The following is an 18,054-nucleotide window of genomic DNA, read 5'->3' as shown; positions in this document are numbered from 1 at the left end:
AATAATGGGTGCATGCTTCTGACGGCAGCTGCGAGTTTGCTATGCTTCAGCCAAGACACCCGGCAGAGGGCCCGTCGTGTCAGAACCTGTCGCCAGGGCTCGATTGAAAGCCGATCGATCCGACACGACAAGCAGAAGCAAAGCTGGTTCTGGTGATGAAGACGAAAATAGCCCGACATCAAAGAAGGAAAAAATTTCTTTCGCAACTCGAAGTTGGTCCAGCTGAGTATCTGTGGTCGTCGCAAAACAGAGAAGACCAATAGCGCAATCGCGAGGGAAAACTTGGCCCGTCATTGCGAAGCTTTTTTCCGCACGAAAACTCAAAACCTTGTTCACTTTGTTTACTGCATCTCGCCGTCGGGTGACTTTGGCTCCATTCTGGATTGATTCGCGCAGATCTGAGCGGTCTCCCAAGGCGGCTCTACCGCCATCTTGGCATTCGGTCTGTGTCTTGGGAGGACCAAGGCGAGGCTGTGAAGCTTGCCGCCGATTTGCGCCCTGACGACGACCCCTTTCCGGTCCGCCAGACCCGCCAGACCACCAGCTACACGCGGAGAAACCGGCATCGCTAGGCAATCAATGTTTGGCCACCACCGGAAGCAGAGCCGCGCTGTCAACTGTGTGTCAGTCGGCTGCATATGCCTTCACAGTAGCCCAAACTGAAGAACTGGCTCCCGATCGAACGGCGGCTGGCCTTCTTCGGGACGAGCACGACGCCCTGCTTCTGTCCCCCTTGCGACCGGATACTCAGAAGCCCTCGTGGGTGTCACCAGAGATTGGCGAAGAGCCGATGACGTCCTCCAGATCTCGGGACTTCAACGCCCCTTCAGAACCCACAGTCCAATGGCTTGGACTATCAAGATACACTCTACTCTCTTAGCCCTCTGATACCATCAAAACTCCCCTAGGCTATCTTGGCAACACAGCGCAGTTCCTCACGGTGATCTCATCGACGGACTCCTGTGTCTTGACTCGTAGGGGTACGCTGCACATGGTCTCTGTCCCCTGGAAGGTATGATGATATCTACCATTTTCTTATTCCTGCGGGTGTGGCGCCTGACACCCCAACCACTTATTCAGGTTATTTCTGTCTTGGCTGACAACTAATATTATCATTAACATGTTCTGTTGATGCATGATGGCATGTCAAACAGCCAACAAGAATGTATTTAGATCCTGCTTCCACCTCTAAGACCCCCTGCCAAGCAGTCAAAGAGCACACACCCTCAAGTCATGTATGTTCATTGAGGTATTGGACAAGCTTTCGCTGGCTTCAGAGTATACCAAGGTGGTATGTCTCTTCTCGGCTTATGGCATACTCGGCCTGCGCCAACGTGTCTTCTTCCTCTTTCCTATTCACTTTGGGGACGTCCCTATCTCTTGACCGCATTTCCCGAGAAGGAACCCTGGGTCTTCTAGGTGAGCGACGCCTCTAAAGTTACTTGACATGCCAGCATCCCCTCGCTACTCAATCAGCACTGGTGGTACATAGGCGCCATAGTATCCTTTTTCGAATAGGAAACTGCCTGTTTATTGAGACCACACGTTTCTCTTCGCCCGCAAAGAATGTGTTCAAACTGTCGTCTTGGCCCGTGCCAGCTGGACCTCGAGGGATCAACAGTGCGCGATGATGTCGACCTCAGACCAAACGAGAACAAGCTTATCAATTTGCTTCATCCCTATCTTTCAGCAGCAAACCAACCGCACGCGGGTGCTTGGGCTCTGCTGAATCGTGGGGCCGTCCGTTCTTCCTGAGCTGTCGCTCAATCAGACGGATCAAGAAGACCGGGTATTTTGGCGACTATGCCTCTTACGGAGCTCAGCATGACTATTCATAGTTCAACAAACTATCGAACTTGATACGAAGCTTGCGACTTAGATCTTGCGTGTCGGTCACCTAAGTCGCTATCTCGTTCACCATGTCGCTAACAGATGCCAGCCCACGGTTGGGAGTAGGGGAGTACACGTTCAGTCATCACAGACAGCTCCCTGATCGCTACATATATGATTTGCGATTACCCCTCAGGACTTTCCTTTTCCATTTCTCCTTAGCATTCTCTGTTCTTCTCCAGGCACAGGTGCTGTAGACTTCGAAAAGACCACCCGGATGTAAGCTTAGGAACGAGACTGAAACCTTCAAGAACCCAACATGGCCGTTCACCCAGACCAGATCCAAGTAGCGCCGCCCGGCCTGCTGTCGGACGCAGAGGTCAACGCCGCAATCCTCAAGTCCAACACGACGGTGGGCGGCAACTCCGCCTTCCACAATTTTAATAACGACTTCGCCCATGTCAGCGACCCAGCCGAGAGACGCCGACTGGCCCTGGCCGAGATCGACAAGGCCCCCTTTGGCTGGTATCATGTCCGCGCATGCGCCATCGCCGGCATTGGTTTCTACACAGACTCGGTATGTGTTCATGAATCCCGTACACTGTGGCGCAGGAGGCAGTCCTTCAGCTGACACTTCTCTTCTCTATTTCATCTAGTACGATATCTTCACCATCGGCTTAGTGACCTCGATGCTGGGGATAGTTTACTTTGGCGGAACCTTGCCAGCCGAGGCCGACACTGCCATCAAGGCCGCCACTTTCGGCGGTGTCGTCATCGGTCAAGTCAGCTTTGGTATCCTCTCCGACGTTGTCGGGCGCAAGTCCATGTACGGACTCGAGCTCATTATCATCATCGTCGTCACGCTCGCTCAGGCCTTGTCCTCCGGCTCGCCAGCCATGAGCATTGTGGGCCTGATGATCTTCTGGAGAGTCATTATGGTGAGTCAAACACTATTGGACCCCTTTTGAGGTGGATTTGCTCACCCTCTATTTATGCAGGGTGTTGGCATCGGAGGGGACTACCCCTTATCCGCGACCATCACCTCAGAATTTGCCACGACGAAATGGAGAGGTAGGTAGCGCCTTTTACTCCTGTACCCCCTGGACATCGAACACTGCTGATTTATGGGGAAAATGCCACTTGATGCTCACCTGTAGATAGGGTTCATGATGAACGCGGTCTTCGCCATGCAGGGAATTGGCCAGCTTTCGGCCGCGTTGCTGCTCCTCGTGGTCACGGCCGGTTTCAAGAACTCTCTCATCGGATCGGCGACCCACACCCTCTGCTCCACGTCGAACGGATGCAACTCGGCCGTGGACAAGATGTGGCGCATCATGATCGGCATGGGCGCCGTGCCCGGCTGCGTCGCGCTCTACTTCCGGCTCACCATGCCTGAGACCCCACGGTACACGTTCATCGTCGTCGCCCGAGATGCGGCGTGTGTTTCCAACGGCCCCGAGGCATTCCGGAGGGCCAAATGGCCAGAGGTGGAGGCGGACGAAGCCGGTCGCGTCCCTACTCTGATGCCTGTGCCTGCCGCAGAGCCCGAAGCGCCCAAAGCCAGCTGGGCTGATTTTGGCCAGCACTACCGCAAGTGGAAGAATTTGAAGGTCCTCCTCGGCACTGCTCTATCATGGTTCTGCATTGTGAGTCTTCATTTTATCTGCCATGTTACCCTTATCTGCCTCTGCGCATCGGCTAACCCCTCTGGGAAGAATGTCGGCTCCTACGGCCTCTGGCTGAACAACCCCATCATCCTCAAAGCCATCGGCTGGAGCGGCAACGACAACATGTACGAGCACTTTTACGACACCGCCATCGGCAACATCATCCTGGTCCTGGCGGGCGCCGTACCGGGCTACTGGGTGTCGGCCGCCGTCATCGACACGGTCGGGCGCAAGCCGGTGCAGCTCTTCGGCTTCTTCATGCTGACCCTGACGTTCTGCATCATGGGCTTCCACTTCTGGAACCTGTCGGGCGAGGCGCTCATGGTGCTCTACACCATCATGCAGTTCTTCTTCAACGCGGGGCCCAACTCGACCACGTTCATCATCCCCGCCGAGGTCTTCCCCACGCGGTACCGCGCCACCAGCCACGGCATCTCGGCCGCTACCGGCAAGATCGGCGCCATCATCGCCCAGTGCGTCTTCGGGCCTCTGCGTGTCATCGGCGCCGACCCCGTAAAGGCCGTAAACGACCCCCGCTGGAGTACCCCCTGGCTTCCGCACATCATCCAGATCTTCGCTCTCTTCATGCTCGCGGGATTCTTCACGACCCTGCTCATCCCCGAGTCGGCCAGGAAGACGCTCGAGGAGCTCGGCGCAGGCGATGAGTTGCCGTAAGTAATGCCACCACTACAGCCATACATACTGATGCAGGTAACTTGCTAATGCGTGTGTGTGTCTACAGCGCGCCTCCATCTCCAACCAGTTCTTCACAGACCGAGAAGGGCCCGACCGAGCAGCGCAGCTCTCTCTAGATATTCATTCACTTACACGGTTGGTTGAGCAACAAGCAGTAGCTTCTGTCCCTCTTTTACCACTTGCGGCACATGTATGTCTATGTACATCAGATTGGCGCTCGTTTCATTCATGCTCACCCTACAATGCACGGCGTCGCGGCTTCAGTCGTTGGGTTGCTTCGGCCGGATAGAGAGCCCTGTACAAGAGAGAGAGCTCTTCCCGCATTTTCCCAGGAGCCTCTCTGTGCTTGCCATATGTGCAGCAACCATGTGCTGGCATGGAGAAGTCTCCGGGATCCTTTCGACAAAGGATGTACAATCTGTATACTAGTACTTGTAACATATATTCATGAAAATATAGTTGCTTAAGCTTTGCGGTGGATCTAGCTGTGACTTTTGTGTGATGCGGAAGGCTCTTGTAAGTGCCTCAAGCTGTGGGCATGGCGGCTCTAGCAATAACAGTAATAACAATCGGTTTAGATCTTAACAATTGCCAAAGTGCTCATATTCGTATGTGAGGACAGTCATGACTCCAAACTGCGTTGGAAGAGTTGCACAAACCCCAGACTGTATGACTGGATCAGATTGTCAATCTAACCATATGAGCAACACGATGGATTGCTTTACTTTCTAGTTCCCAGACCCGCTTCATGTATCAGTCCTCTTCGTTACCATACACGTTTATTCATTCATGTCCTCCTTCCAACACGCTTTGGTCTTCCCACTCTAGCCAGCCCTTGGTTGGAATCCTCGCCACATAACTCCTTGCCAACATAGGTGGCTATCCGCCACCAACATCACAGTAATGGGGTCGAAGGCCAGGCCCTTCCAGAATGATCCCGGTGAAGCTGGGGACCTTGACAAGTTTCCTACTAGACCTGCGCATGGAGAAAATACATTCTCTTCAAGTACTTACGGCCTTCTGCCAAACTACTTTGCGATCAATTTCTTGGAAAAGTCGGATGAATCGAATGAATCGAAAGAATCCCATGAATTGAAAGGATCCCAGAAGGTATGGAAGCGGTACTATATCGAGGTTCGTCATCAGACCGAACAGAATGATGCCCTGTAAAAGCCTCGGGTGCTAAGCTCTCAGTGAGACTTTAGCGTGCTGACCCCCACCAGACGGAGCTGAGCGTTGACCTGAAGCAGCTTAGCGCGATGATGGTCAGGATGATTCATCGACTGCACACGTAAACTGCATGGCCACATGCATGTAAGCATCTAATCGAGCACATCTGGACCTATGGTATGATACGATACAGTATAGGAAGGAAGGACGCCTTCGCGCCACGATGATGGAGATAAATATGTCGGCTCGCCCCGCCAGGTATGGTTCTGTCAAGACATCATCAACTTACATCGCAAGGAGTGCTAACACCTGCTTTGATGCCAGACTGTCCAAACAACTCCTCTTCTACAACCCAGCCACTAGACGCCATGACCCAGCCATCTCCCTACCCCATCCCAGCGGGGCTTACCCCTATTCCAGAGGAGCAGCTCGACCTGCGGCCTGACTCCGAAGTCGACCACGACCTGCTGCACCCGCGTCCCGTGTCCGGCGAGAAGAACATCTGGCTGTTCTGGGACACGGGCTTCGCCCAGATGCACGGCTACGCGCAGCGCAACGTCCGGACCTGGCACCGGCGCTTCTCGCGGCAGGGCTGGGTCGTACGCGTGCTCGACCGCCTGCCGGGCTCTCCCCTGAACGTGGCCAACTTTCTCGACGTGACGGACCCGGCCGTGTTCCCGCGCGCCTTCCGCGACGGCACCCTCGCCGGCAGATACGGCGCCCAGCACACGTCGGATCTCGTGCGCTGGCCGCTGCTGCTCCGGTACGGCGGCGTCTACGCCGACGTGGGCCTGATGCCCATCGGCGACCTGGACCGGCTGTGGCGGGAGACGGTGGGCGACGAGTCCTCCCCGCTGGAGGTCGTGACGTTCACCATGAACGGGCGCGACCTGACCAACTACTTCCTGGCGTCGGACCGGGACAACCCGCTCTTCCTGCGGTGCCACCAGCTGCTGCTGGCGCTGTGGGCCGCCGACGGGGGCAAGACGACGACGGACGGCATGTGCAACAGCCCGCTGCTGCGGGGCGTGCCCAAGATGGCGCGCACGCTGAGCTTCGAGGAGGACGGGCGCGTCTACGGGCCCGACGAGGTCGCCGACCTGCTGTCCGACTACATCATCCAGGGCCAGGCGGCGGCGCTGGTCATGGGCCTCGTCGACGACGAGGGCGGCTGGGACGGGCCGCGCTACGTGCGCGAGCACGTCTGGGCGAGCGACTACATGGAGGCGTCGCAGCTGGTCAACGCGCTCACGGCCTGGGACGGGCCCAAGGCCTTCGCGCTCATGTCGCTGCCGCTGCCGCGCGAGGGCGAGGGCGAGGGCGAGGGCGAGGGCGAGGGCGAGGCGGAGAGCGATGAGCAGCGGCAGGCGCGGGGGATTGTCGAGGGGTGCCTGCGGCGCAGCTTCGCGTTCAAGCTGGCGCACGGGCTGATCCTTCGCGTGCTGGGGCCGACGCTGGGGTTGCTGTGGAGGGCGAACGAGGGCTCCGACGATGTGCCGGGGACGTACGCGCACTGGCTGCGGTACGGCATGGTGCACTGGAGGCAGGAGAGCCTTCCTAAGAGATGGGAGTTCGAGGTCGTGGAGCCGTTCAAGCGGGGTCCGCTGCTGAGGGGAGGCATAGATGTACTCGGTTCCTAATGAAATATTGCGAGATACGATGGACGACCAAGAATAGAGCGGCTGGACAAGATTCAAAGGCAATGCATTTCATGTTTGCCAATTCAGAGAACATATGATACGAGAAGAAACAATAACTACCAGGCGCTTGGTAGTATTCTGCTCCTGCAGTGCCTTCATTCCGACCAAGATACGCTCTTTACCATACCCATCATCATTATCATGGTCCCAACTTGAGCCGGACGCTCCCGTCAGGCAGCCTGTGGTCTTGGAGACCGTAGCGCTTGACATGCAGACTAGTGTTTCGGCTACAGTCAGCCATTTTCAATTTCATCCAGTAACGGGATGAGCGACTTGCCTCCACTCCAGGCAGCCGACGTTGAAAGAACGCAACGCCTCAATGGCACCCGCCGCCGAGGAGCGCGCATTTCCTTCTTCGGGTGTGTCTGCCAGGATCGCTTGCGCCTGTTGGTCGAATTCCTGGACGAGGTCCTTGACGCGGGCAATACACTCGGCAACACTGGCTTCGACGCTACCCAGATCATACGCTCGGAGGATGACGGAGTTTAGGTATTCGCCAGATTCCTGTTTTGTTTTGTTTTTTGCCTGTTAGCTGCCTGCTGCCCGCTGCCCGTCTGCTCAGCCACTGATGAAAGTGTTGGCCAGTACTCACGAATTCTTTCCTCACCGAAAAGAGGTCGTTGGCGCTGGTTGATTGTGTCAGCTCGGTTCGGCTCGTCTCGGCTCAGGCCCTGTTCAGGGCCAGGATCAGGTAGGCTTACAAGGAGTTAATGGCCGCTGCTGTCGTTTTGAGCTCCATCCATCGAGGAGACCTGCCTAGGGCAGTGTGTCCAGCGGCAGCTAGCTTCTGAAGTCTGTGTGTATCTCTTAGTTGCTGACGTCCACTGGGGCAACTTACATAACAGATAGGGGGAGGCATATAGGATACGCCAGGACATACCCAGTAACGACCACGAAGAAATCGCTTCCGTTGGCCGCTGCACGCATGTACAGATACCGATCAAATGGGGGCATCTGACCGGTGTGTCGCATCTTTGCCTCGAGCTTCGTGCCATCGAGCCAGAGGAACAGTTCATCCAAGAGCAGTTGTCGGGACTCTGTCAAGATACGTCTTACTAAACCGCACGATACCAAAGAAAGGGGTCGCACCACGGATTTCACTTACCCCGGTCGAACATCTGGCACAGGCGAGCCGCAATCGGTTTGAACGAAGCGATCGTTGGATACTGCAAGGGCTCTTGGAAGTCAGTGCAGCCGGTCCCGTCATGGTTATACAGCCGGAGCATGCTGCTCCAAGTGCTCTTGGCCTCGGCATGGAATGTGTGAGCGGCTTCTTCGTCGGCGCTCAGCTTGTCCGTGTACGTTTCCACGTCCCAAGCCCAGAGCACCATGTTAGCCATAAAGTTTAGGTCCTCAAAGTCGGCGTCTGGCCAGCAGCTGTTTGCTTGTTAGCGAGTCCCTCCAAGTAAGGCTGATACAGGGTCATGCTTACTGGGCTGTGAGGTGGGCCACGTCGGCCTCGATCAGTGCTTGGCGAAGCTGGGGCTTCACGTCAAGCCTTTCGTATTTCAGAGTGAAGTCAGCATCGTGATGGCTTTGGTGGGCAGCTTGGCGACACGAGGACTCACTTCTCGAGGGTGTCTAAGACTGCCTCTTGGAGTCTGTCCAACGCTGGACTTACATCCTGGGGCCAGTGTTGAAATAGGGGACGGAGGTCGGGGACAGCCAGCGTCTGGCCGGCCAAGGTGTTTTTCACCTCGTCGAAGCTAGGGGGCTCTGGTTGCCCTATCTCGGGTATCCGAGGTGCCTTGACAAAGGTTTGGACTGGGCTGTAGGGTCTTTTGATAGGTAAGGCGTCCATTGTCAGTTGGCGTAGGGAGAGTGTATTGGGGAAAGAAGGTAGGGCTGCGGTGCTCTAGGCTAAATATTCGTTCTTCTGGCAGATATGACTGCACAGTTTTCTCATAACTAGTAACACTGCATCTGAGCTGAAGAGGTTACTCTCCATATTTATTTCGGAAAAGCAAGCGTGTGCCCCCATGGTCGTTCTGCACAAGTCATTAGGCATGTACAGAAGTCACCAAGGACCTGCATAGGCCACGAAGTATCTGCAGGAGTTACCAAGCGTCCAGATAAGTCACAGAGCGTACCCGCTGAGTGCGATATAGAGAAACAGTTTCGTTTCTTTTTATATGAAGCTAGCTATTCGAGAGTCCAGAACCCGTAAGCAACATTCAGCTCGACTGTATCCCCGAAGCCAGTGTGGGATTGCCGCTTTCGTATCTCCCCCGAAACCACTGCCAAGACCCTTATATACTTAAACCTGTCCCAATCATCAAGTCTATCGGGTGCTCCGGTTCAGCCGCATCCAAATTAAAACGCTCCTAACGCCGTGTTTTAGCTAGCTTTATCCCTAGAAGCATCTTTGTTCCAATGAGATATACATCTAACCCAGATTAGTGCGTCCATGCTGTTAGCTGAGCTACTACAGCTACCGTCCCGTAGAGCTAGATCCAATCGGAAGTCGACTAGCCTACATGTACACAACGCCAGACTCTGATTGCCATATCGGGTGTAAAAAAGGGACCTCGGGGAACGTACGATTTTATAAGGAACCGGGGTGTTAGCGACGTGCAAACAGCTGGGTCTAGATCATTGAAAAGGCTTCACATGTGTTCGACCAAGTAGCTTGTCAGTCTTCTTGCTTACTCTCACTAGAGTCTAGGTCTGCCTCGCTCCCGTTAGACGAAACGTCCCGCCAGTTCGCCTGAGGTCGGTTTTGGAGCCGGCTGTCAGGGACATGATTTGGAGCCACGGGGAGGTTTGTACCATGGGTGACGTCGAACAAGCGATGTCTCGGCAGCTGAGCTCTTTTTTTTCCCCTAGCGGCTACATACAGATTGGGCAGATAGGATATTAGCTCGGGTAATGTAACCAAATATGTCGAGTTCCTGTCACAATCACGTCGCCGCCAAAGGGCACGGGGTCTCGGGCCGAGGGTGTCACATAAGCCTCGCATGAGACCGACAAGCAGGCGTCTTCATGTATTGGCAGTTGCGATGCTGGGTGTTTTATCTCATCGCCCGGGTCTGTACTAGACATTCATCCATACCTTCGCCCTTACCCCCGTGCCCTGCCATCTATCTACGGCCAGTACCTACTCGAAACAATTGACGACAGGTAACCGCAAACCCGCGACCGAAGCTACGGAATATAACAATTTAGGGGTCCGACCAACAGGTAGCACAACATATGATATATCACTGTGATTCATTCAGTGCAAGATGTATCACTCCTCAGCTTCTTAGGTAATGTGGCACGACAAGCAACGACCACTTCTGAAGTGGCGGTTACATATCGCTTGCCCCTGATAGACCATGACCATATCAAACCAGACGCACTGATATTGCTACCTCATGGACACAGGTAGTAGGTGCCGGCATTCAGGACAGACCACGCCCGAAGGCTTGTCCTCCCAATCAATCCCGTCAAACGTACTCGAGTTGGCCACAAGAGGCCTACATCGGCTCCTAATCCACATTCACCAAAGCAAAGTTTGCGGTCCCGACCTGCCAGCAGATGGTGAACAGAGGCGCCAGCAAGACTGGTACTGTGCGGTGGGTTTTGGGGTCAGCGGGCTTTCCGCCCATTTCACCCGATTTCAACTGCAGCAGCCAGCTGCTGAGCAATAGATGACTACGACTCACCCGTTGTCTAGCCTATGCTGGACCTCGAGGATCCAATAGTTGGAGTTGGCACTGTCCAGGACCAAGAAGGTATATCCAGGATCAGTGCAATAGAAGCGCTCCGAGGGCCACTCTTCCAGCGCTTCGTTGTCGCAGGTGATGGTGTGGTTCAGCAGTGAGAAGTGCACAGTCGTCGGCTCGCCCGGCAGACTAGTGCGCACAAAATCGTTAACGATGAGCTGCTCAATAGGCCCCTCAAGAACGGTAGGCACAGGAGATGCCATAGCCCCAGCAGCCGTGAGCGCGACGAGGGATCCAGTGATGAACTTCATGTTGGAGGTACTGTTCAATGGGTATATTGATGGCGGCGACGAGGGTGATGTGGGATAGAAGAGGATCCTTAGATGACAGGAGGCTATTGAGGACGATGTCCCATAGTGGGCAGAACGACGACGATATATCCCTCGACATCGTCTTCTCAGTCCAAGGAAACTGATATCTCGTATTGAGGAAACGTTTGTTGCAAGTGGAGCTTTCCGCATGCGTTGCGATGCAATACACCCTTGACATGCATTCGTTCAGGCGATTATACCCCCTTTTCGGGTGTATATTCCTTTTTACAGATCGAGTATGCACGTCAGTCCGCCGTCAATCCGTTTCGATCTAGTTTTCCCGTCCTCACAGAAGAAGGAAAGATACTCATTTGCAGCTTACCGTCGTTTATGTGTTTGTGCCTTGCATGCAATGCAACTTCACGCTGGCCCGGATAAATGACATCAGGATATGACTGCGTAGAAGACACCACGTTACAAAGAATGGTTTGGTATCTTCAGGCGAACAGTGACTTGGTCAATACCATTGGGAAGCAAGAACACCACGTTACAACAGCCATACGAGGTTCCTGGGTGCAGACGAAAAGCAAAAACTTCGCCCTGGCAACGGTTGCTTCGTACTGTGTCTTTGGTCTTTGTGGGGACATACTAGAAGAAACCGTTACTTGGCACAGATCTCGGCTATGTATGTCGCTTATGCCAAAATATAAATATCAAACAGAGGTACGGTCACATTATGCTTGGAATTCCCCAAAACAGTGCCAGCAAACATCGACAGGCCCATAACTTTCGTGGTAGGGTCAGTGGTGATCGATCCGTCCTGATCGAAACGCCCACATGAGATAAGTTGATTGGGGTTTATATATATATATGTATATATAAGGGCTATATATACGCAGTCGAACGTTTACTAGCGGGCCCTTAGACTCCTATATCAGCTCCAAAGCCGGGTTGCATCGAATGGTAAACAGCAATGTAACAAACCGCCTGGCGAGAGGCGGTGTATACCTGGCGACAATTTTATCGTTGGACGGACAGGCACCTCATGGAGACCCCAAGCCTGCTGATATTTGTGCGTGTCTTCCACCAGTTGTTGAACTCTTGGCCGTAGCGCAACACAGCTCTAATCGCGTCTCGACTTCTTCGTAGTGGATGATCTGCTGCTGCTGCTGCTGCTGCTGCTGCCCCTTGACGAGAAGGAAGTGGGCTTTACTGCGAACGCATCGTTGATTTCGTTGGAGGCAAACCAGATGGCGTACACGGGGATGACAACCCAGAGCATGTTGAAGAAGACCAGATAGACCCACATGTACATGAAGTTGCTCGAATCGAGGTTGTGGTTCATCGTCAGCCACTCTGGGCAGAAGGTAATGAAGCCGCCGTAGAGCTCCATGGTAGCGACTATGATCATAACAATGTTGGTGCGGGGGTCCCGCTTGTAGATGCCGTAGCAGACGAGGCAGGCCAGCGGTCCGGCGACCAAGACGGTCAGGAGCTCGAGACTAATGACGGACTATGAAACGCAGGAAAAGCAGAAGTTAGCCATGTGTGAACTAGGTACGCAGTTTTTTGTCTTCGGGTTGTAGGTAGGGGCAAAGAGGGAGAAGCGTACCAGATCTGCACCAGCCCATCGCCGATCGGCCTTGGCGTATACCATCCAGAGCTGAGCAAAGGGACTGCTGCCCGCCTGGGGGCCATAGGCGCGGTCCGTATGGCCAAGGAAGTTGTGCGCCGTGGGTGCCAGCGCCAGCTTGTTCCTGACCTTGGACAGGGGCAGGTAACTGAAGAAGCAGTGGTAGAGGAAACTCCCCTCCAAGATGAAATGGATCAGCGCATCAAAGGCATGCCAGATGAAGAAGCCACGCCAGGCGACAGAGGTCGATTTAGATAGCACGGCGCGGGATGTGCTGTACGCGACGGCCAAAATGGCGAGAGTGGACGCAAGCGAAATGAGCGTGATCGGATCGAAGATATCGGCCGGGAGCGACATGGTCATGTGCGTAATATTTGCTCAGATCAATAGCTGAGCAACACAGGTCGGGTCTGATTGATTTGGGAAAGTTGTTGGTGTTGCGGTGGTCTCTGCGTCTTCGAACTTTTCGGGGTCCCATTGGAATCGTTGTCTCTCACCGTCCCGTCTGTGGGTCTGAACCCAGAATTCTGCGAAGCTCGGACAACAGCATGTGGCATTCGTGGCATAGCTTCAAATCCTCACCGCAATCTACAAAAATACAGCCAACAAGCGCCGAGGACAGATATCAACTTGAGATCTTGTTAGCCCATGCACCCATTTCTGCCCCGGTCGTCTGTGTCAGAGTCCAACTTCAGGGCCAGATGGGCCAGATGGGCCTCCACTAAAATATGCTTGACCACTCAAAATAAAATAGATATACTTTGAATCATGGCGTCGCTGAAATTGTCGATAGCCAATGACGCCTTTTTCAGATCATGCTGAGATCCGCCGTGGTTCCCCAATGGGGATTGTTCCACGAAGCCTCCTCTGCATCATGAACACGGTACTGCTTGCCGCTTCCCTTCGTCTGTCTCGACCTGGGCACCATTCTCGTGAGCAGGCCTTGGCCGATGCTGCGCGGCAAGTTGGTGGTATCGTCGAACAGAGTCTCCTTGAACCACTGGAGTTTTTCAGGGTCCCCGTGAGGATCGATTGTGGGATCCTCCTGGCCCCGCCCCCAAGAATAAAAGATCTCGAGGTAAACCCGTTGCAGGAACGCGCTGCTTCACGCCAATGTGCAATCGATGCCCGCCTATGGCTTTCGCGAGGGACCATGGACCGACATAGCACACCAGAGCTACCGGCCAAGGAACAGAAGTTGCCGTGGTCTGCCCATCCGTTTGTGACTGCTCCTACTACCTCCGCCGAGATGACGACGAATAGTGACACAGCTGTTAGCCAGGTTGCGGCAGACATCGTTGCTGTATCTCATAGCGTCGCGGACGGCGAGTCTGACATATGCCATTTCCTCCCCTCGCTCCATGGCTCCGAGGCATGCGGCTGTGGGAGAGCCTTTTAGTGGACACGCTTTGAGACCTCATCGGCTCCCAGTCTTTGAATTATTTGGACGAAACGCTCAAGGTGGTACCGATAAAGAAGGTGATGATGGGTTTCAAGCAGAGCTCGACGCTGCGAGATGACTGGGGCGACCTAAGAATCTTAACGGCCCGCTTGCTCTCACTGGTAACACTTTCGTCCCTTTCCTCGCTGCGATTGTGATGACAGCGGAGAAGAATCGGCAGATACTCCCTGCCATCAAGGATCACTGATCAAGCCCGCTTCGTAGTGTGCCCCCAGATCTGCTGTGGGTAAGATAAAAGATAAGCTCACCAGAAAGATAGGTTTGGGGGCCATTAGACCCATGATAACCAATGGGATGCCCTTCAACAGTGCTGCAAATCGTAATCCAGTGACTTTCCACCAGTCGTTGTATGTACATAAACTCCGGGCGCCCTGTAGCACTTGATGTTGGCGGCCATGCTTCTAGTCCAAATCACTTATCAGTCGCTTGGTTGGCGAGTGTCTCGTCGGTAACTTGCTTTTCAGCATCAGGCCTAGCTTTGTACCTGTCAATCGGTACGCGAACTGACTGCGAATTTCCACATCGTGGGAAACCATGGATTCCGTGCATACGTCTTGGGTGCGACGGGGCAAGCTATCGAAGCACCACATAACTGATTCTTTTGGAACTTGCATTGGGAAATTTCTGCAAGCAAGAGGCTGTTTGATTCGTAGTTTTGTTTTTAAGTGAATTGGTAACTGTCTGTGGAGGCGGCAATGAGAAGTAGAGCATCGAGGTCGTATCATGATGGAACTCACTTGTAATCCGAACGATTGATGGACCACCGGGCTCGCAAAGGCTTGATGTGAAAAGGTCGATAACATATCAACATCCCATCATATCAGATCAGCCTTGCGCTGAATTGCGAGTTTGGACAATTTCGTTGCAAAGACATGCAACAAAAAATAGAAGAGCTGTCCGTACTGATTACCTGGATTTGTTGCTGAAAGTTGTCGCTGCGGAAGGGGTAAATATTGCCAATGTACCAAATGTGAGGAGCATTTGATATTCAATCGGGTGGAAAAGTCATAATGTTTGAAGTAGCAGAATAAGGTCAAAATAGTCAAGAATGTGTAGGATGTAAAAGTAGCTTTATTCTAAGTCATCTTAGGGGTATTGAAGCTAGCTCTAGGAGCTCTCGTATCTGAGGAATCCTTTCCTCCCATCCATAGGAAATGCCCAACGCCTTGGTCGTAATCAAATCCGAACCATCATGATTGTTGGTGGTAGAGGAAGACGCATTTAGTGCTTGGCAGCCTCCTTGTTGACATCGGCAGAAGTGTTGTGCTTCTTCTCGTCAACCTTGTCACCGATGGCGTCCTTGCCGGCGGTAAGACTGATGAACAGTTAGTATGCTGGAGAAGTGGATGTTGGAAAAAGCAAGATGCTTACCGGGTGGTGGCGGAGGCGTTGCCGTCCTTGGCGACCTCCTTGTTACCCTCCTTGGAGGCGGTAGCGGTGGCACCTGGAAGAAGAGAAGGGTTAGTATTGTTGATGCTTGAGGCGTGAGGAAGCTCGGCCAAGGGCAGAAGAGGGGAGCTTACCCTTGACGGTGTCAGCGACGTAAGAGGCGGCGTTGTTGATGGTATCCATTGTGAAGGTTTGTTGGTTGGTTGTTTGGTTGGTTGAGTGTGAAGGTTGTGGTGTGTGTGAGAGTTATGGTGTGTGTGAGAGTTGTGATGGTGATGATGAAAGAATGAAGTGGTTGTAGAGTGGGAGATGGAAGGGTTTATATAGAGGGATTGCTGGGAGTTGGCCTGCCTGATCTGACAACCTACTCGATGCCTTGAATACGTTGACGTAGGTACCTGCCACCTGCCTGCCTTAGATTCAATGGTCTCTATGATTCACTGATCGAATTCACGAAACGCAAACAGCCCCATGCATGGGCAATCACATGGAGAATGGAAAGGGCATGGATGTACGTCATTGTAGAGAAAGGGCCATTGTGTTTCCCCTCCACCCTGTGTGTCATCCACATCCCCCATGTACCTCGATGACAACCCGCAAAAGGGAGGGATGAAGGAGGGGCATTGGTCACCCTCCGCAAAGAGGAACAAGCCTGGCCGGAAGTCCCTCGTACCCCTCGTTGACATTTGGATCAAACGCACGTAGGTTAAAGGGCTCCATTCCTTAGATCCAGCCTGTCAGTCAGCCTCTTCTCACAAACATGTGGGACGTAAGTACACACGCTCACTCTTTATCTAGCTGTTTGCAGAAGTACATAGCGGATTTCAATCCTCCAAGTTTCCATGGATACCTGCCATCAATTTCGGGTATCAACTATTTGCCTGCTTGAGAGTCTGTAGGCACGATTCAGCTTTGCAGTACTTGTGTACATGCCTTTGTTGAGATATTGTCATCCATGATGTTGGAGGGGTCGAGCTACCGACGTACGTCATGGTTGCAATGATACCTATCAACCCAACGAACCGACGGGCTACCAGCTACCTAGGTTTTGCTGCACGGCGAGCAAGTACCTTCTTCCGTAAAGCCTTTTCTCGCCCCAACCCATCAAGACAGGCTGCCCGCGAAGTCGGTGCTCTAAGAACCGCTGATTGCGACAGACGTGTTGATTCAATTCGCGGGGAGGCAGCTGCACGAAACGTAGAGTTCGGACTTGCAGCCGGTCAGCACACAAATCACCGGCGAACGCTCGCAGTTTCCCATCCTGGTTGCAAGAAGCCCATGTGCCATGCTCGTCTTTCTGCAGGCTGTTCCTGGCACGTTACAGCTAGAGCTGTCAAGGATTCCCCCACATGCCAGATCCGCCCATTCTTAGTAGCATGGGAACATGCTCGGCAGCCAATCAAAAGCCTCATCCACTCCTGAGGATGTGCTGCAGCTCAAAAAGCTCCGGGCTGTTAGTGGTTGCAAGTCTGACATCATAGATATTTCTGCATTGCAGTAGGCCGCGAAGTGAGACTGGCAGATCGGTCTAGCCCCCTCGGAACTGTGGCACCTGAGTGCGTCAAAGCCACACATACCCCGCCAACAGCCTGCTAGCCGAGCTGCTTTCAGCCATAGTAGTAGATCTTGTGTATCAATAGTACCAAAACATGAGGGACCGTCGGCTTGAAATGAAGAGGCGCTCCCAATGGCAACAATGTTCGATCGAGATTGCTGGGTCAGGTATCTGGCCTCGTTGGCCTATGAAGCAGTAGCAGATGGGTACTTACTCTGCCTGCTTTACCCGTCGATCATGCCCCAGTGCTCTCATCGTGTTTTCCATCTTGCATCATGTCCAAGCTCGGGGTCAGAAGGCCACATAAATCCTGCAAGGAGGAAAGCGCCACATCCAAGGCAGCCGAATCGCGTCCCAGCCATTGCCCGTACCCACGGAGCAATTGGTCCGCCTTAACACATCAAATGTCCACCACTGTGAATCTTCATGCATTGCATCACGATCCGGCCACGCAATGCCCGCCCACTTGTTTGGCAAGAAGCATCCGGACGCCCGGGCAAACACGTTTCCCGTCTACGCCGGACACCGTCAAGCCTGCCGCTAGGTGACACTTCTCTGCCAGGCAAGCTGCGTGACGTAATGGACAGCCACCAGATTTCACGATGTTTGAGCTAGGCCCTATTCTAGGCTCTCCCTGCTCAATGTTGACAGTTTGCAATTATGAGGCTCGGCGGGTCATATTTGTGCCTGTATTGAGGCGACTAATAGGTAATACTCCGGATGGCCTGATTCGCTTTGCTGTTGCTGACTGGCGTTCCGGCCTGTCTGTTGGGCGGAAGTCGTGATCTGTATCACATCACTCTGGCTATGAAGCATTCACATGGGGTAAGGCTTGTTGTGGTTCATGTGTAGTCACCCTTATCACAAGCATCGATACTCCTCCGTTCATCTGCGGCGATCCGTGATCGTATTCATCTTGTGCGGATCTAGCCGCTTGGTTGATGGCAAAGCTTGTCTGAGCACATAGCCTGCACCATGCACCACAGAGTACTGT

General features: G+C 53.6%; 8 protein-coding genes across 8 annotated transcripts; 3 read left to right on the top strand and 5 right to left on the bottom strand.

Moving 5' to 3' along the window:
• Positions 1–341: 341 nt before the first annotated feature.
• Positions 342–566, bottom strand: PG986_001073 (uncharacterized protein; the record flags this gene model as incomplete). The annotated part of the gene is made up of 1 exon (XM_066837295.1): positions 342–566. The coding sequence occupies one exon, from the start codon at positions 564–566 to the stop codon at positions 342–344; it is 225 nt and encodes a 74-aa protein (XP_066706188.1).
• Positions 567–2,149: 1,583 nt separating this feature from the next.
• PG986_001072 (inorganic phosphate transporter PHO84) lies at positions 2,150–4,309 on the top strand (the record flags this gene model as incomplete). Its single annotated transcript, XM_066837294.1, has 5 exons — positions 2,150–2,407; positions 2,487–2,768; positions 2,829–2,901; positions 2,992–4,168; positions 4,240–4,309. The coding sequence occupies 5 exons, from the start codon at positions 2,150–2,152 to the stop codon at positions 4,307–4,309; spliced, it is 1,860 nt and encodes a 619-aa protein (XP_066706187.1).
• A 1,422-nt stretch (positions 4,310–5,731) lies between these two features.
• PG986_001071 (uncharacterized protein) lies at positions 5,732–7,003 on the top strand (the record flags this gene model as incomplete). The annotated part of the gene is made up of 1 exon (XM_066837293.1): positions 5,732–7,003. One exon carries the CDS (start codon positions 5,732–5,734, stop codon positions 7,001–7,003), a length of 1,272 nt encoding a protein of 423 aa, XP_066706186.1.
• A 309-nt stretch (positions 7,004–7,312) lies between these two features.
• Positions 7,313–8,864, bottom strand: PG986_001070 (uncharacterized protein; the record flags this gene model as incomplete). Its single annotated transcript, XM_066837292.1, has 7 exons — positions 7,313–7,567; positions 7,656–7,689; positions 7,765–7,857; positions 7,902–8,100; positions 8,169–8,440; positions 8,496–8,561; positions 8,632–8,864. The coding sequence occupies 7 exons, from the start codon at positions 8,862–8,864 to the stop codon at positions 7,313–7,315; spliced, it is 1,152 nt and encodes a 383-aa protein (XP_066706185.1).
• Positions 8,865–10,706: 1,842 nt separating this feature from the next.
• PG986_001069 (uncharacterized protein) lies at positions 10,707–11,021 on the bottom strand (the record flags this gene model as incomplete). Its single annotated transcript, XM_066837291.1, has 1 exon — positions 10,707–11,021. One exon carries the CDS (start codon positions 11,019–11,021, stop codon positions 10,707–10,709), a length of 315 nt encoding a protein of 104 aa, XP_066706184.1.
• A 1,123-nt stretch (positions 11,022–12,144) lies between these two features.
• Positions 12,145–13,017, bottom strand: PG986_001068 (EBDP3 protein; the record flags this gene model as incomplete). The annotated part of the gene is made up of 2 exons (XM_066837290.1): positions 12,145–12,534; positions 12,634–13,017. 2 exons carry the CDS (start codon positions 13,015–13,017, stop codon positions 12,145–12,147), a joined length of 774 nt encoding a protein of 257 aa, XP_066706183.1.
• Positions 13,018–13,528: 511 nt separating this feature from the next.
• PG986_001067 (uncharacterized protein) lies at positions 13,529–14,053 on the top strand (the record flags this gene model as incomplete). The annotated part of the gene is made up of 1 exon (XM_066837289.1): positions 13,529–14,053. The coding sequence occupies one exon, from the start codon at positions 13,529–13,531 to the stop codon at positions 14,051–14,053; it is 525 nt and encodes a 174-aa protein (XP_066706182.1).
• A 1,284-nt stretch (positions 14,054–15,337) lies between these two features.
• PG986_001066 (glucose-repressible protein) lies at positions 15,338–15,688 on the bottom strand (the record flags this gene model as incomplete). Its single annotated transcript, XM_066837288.1, has 3 exons — positions 15,338–15,431; positions 15,488–15,560; positions 15,640–15,688. 3 exons carry the CDS (start codon positions 15,686–15,688, stop codon positions 15,338–15,340), a joined length of 216 nt encoding a protein of 71 aa, XP_066706181.1.
• Positions 15,689–18,054: the final 2,366 nt, after the last annotated feature.

The sequence above is a fragment of the Apiospora aurea genome (genome assembly GCF_038362705.1).
Source record: "Apiospora aurea strain CBS 24483 chromosome Unknown utg000001l_segment0_segment0, whole genome shotgun sequence".
NCBI classification, from domain to species: Eukaryota; Fungi; Ascomycota; class Sordariomycetes; order Amphisphaeriales; family Apiosporaceae; genus Apiospora; species Apiospora aurea.
Note: the sequence above shows the minus strand (reverse complement) of the source record. Positions and strands in the feature narration are given on the sequence as shown.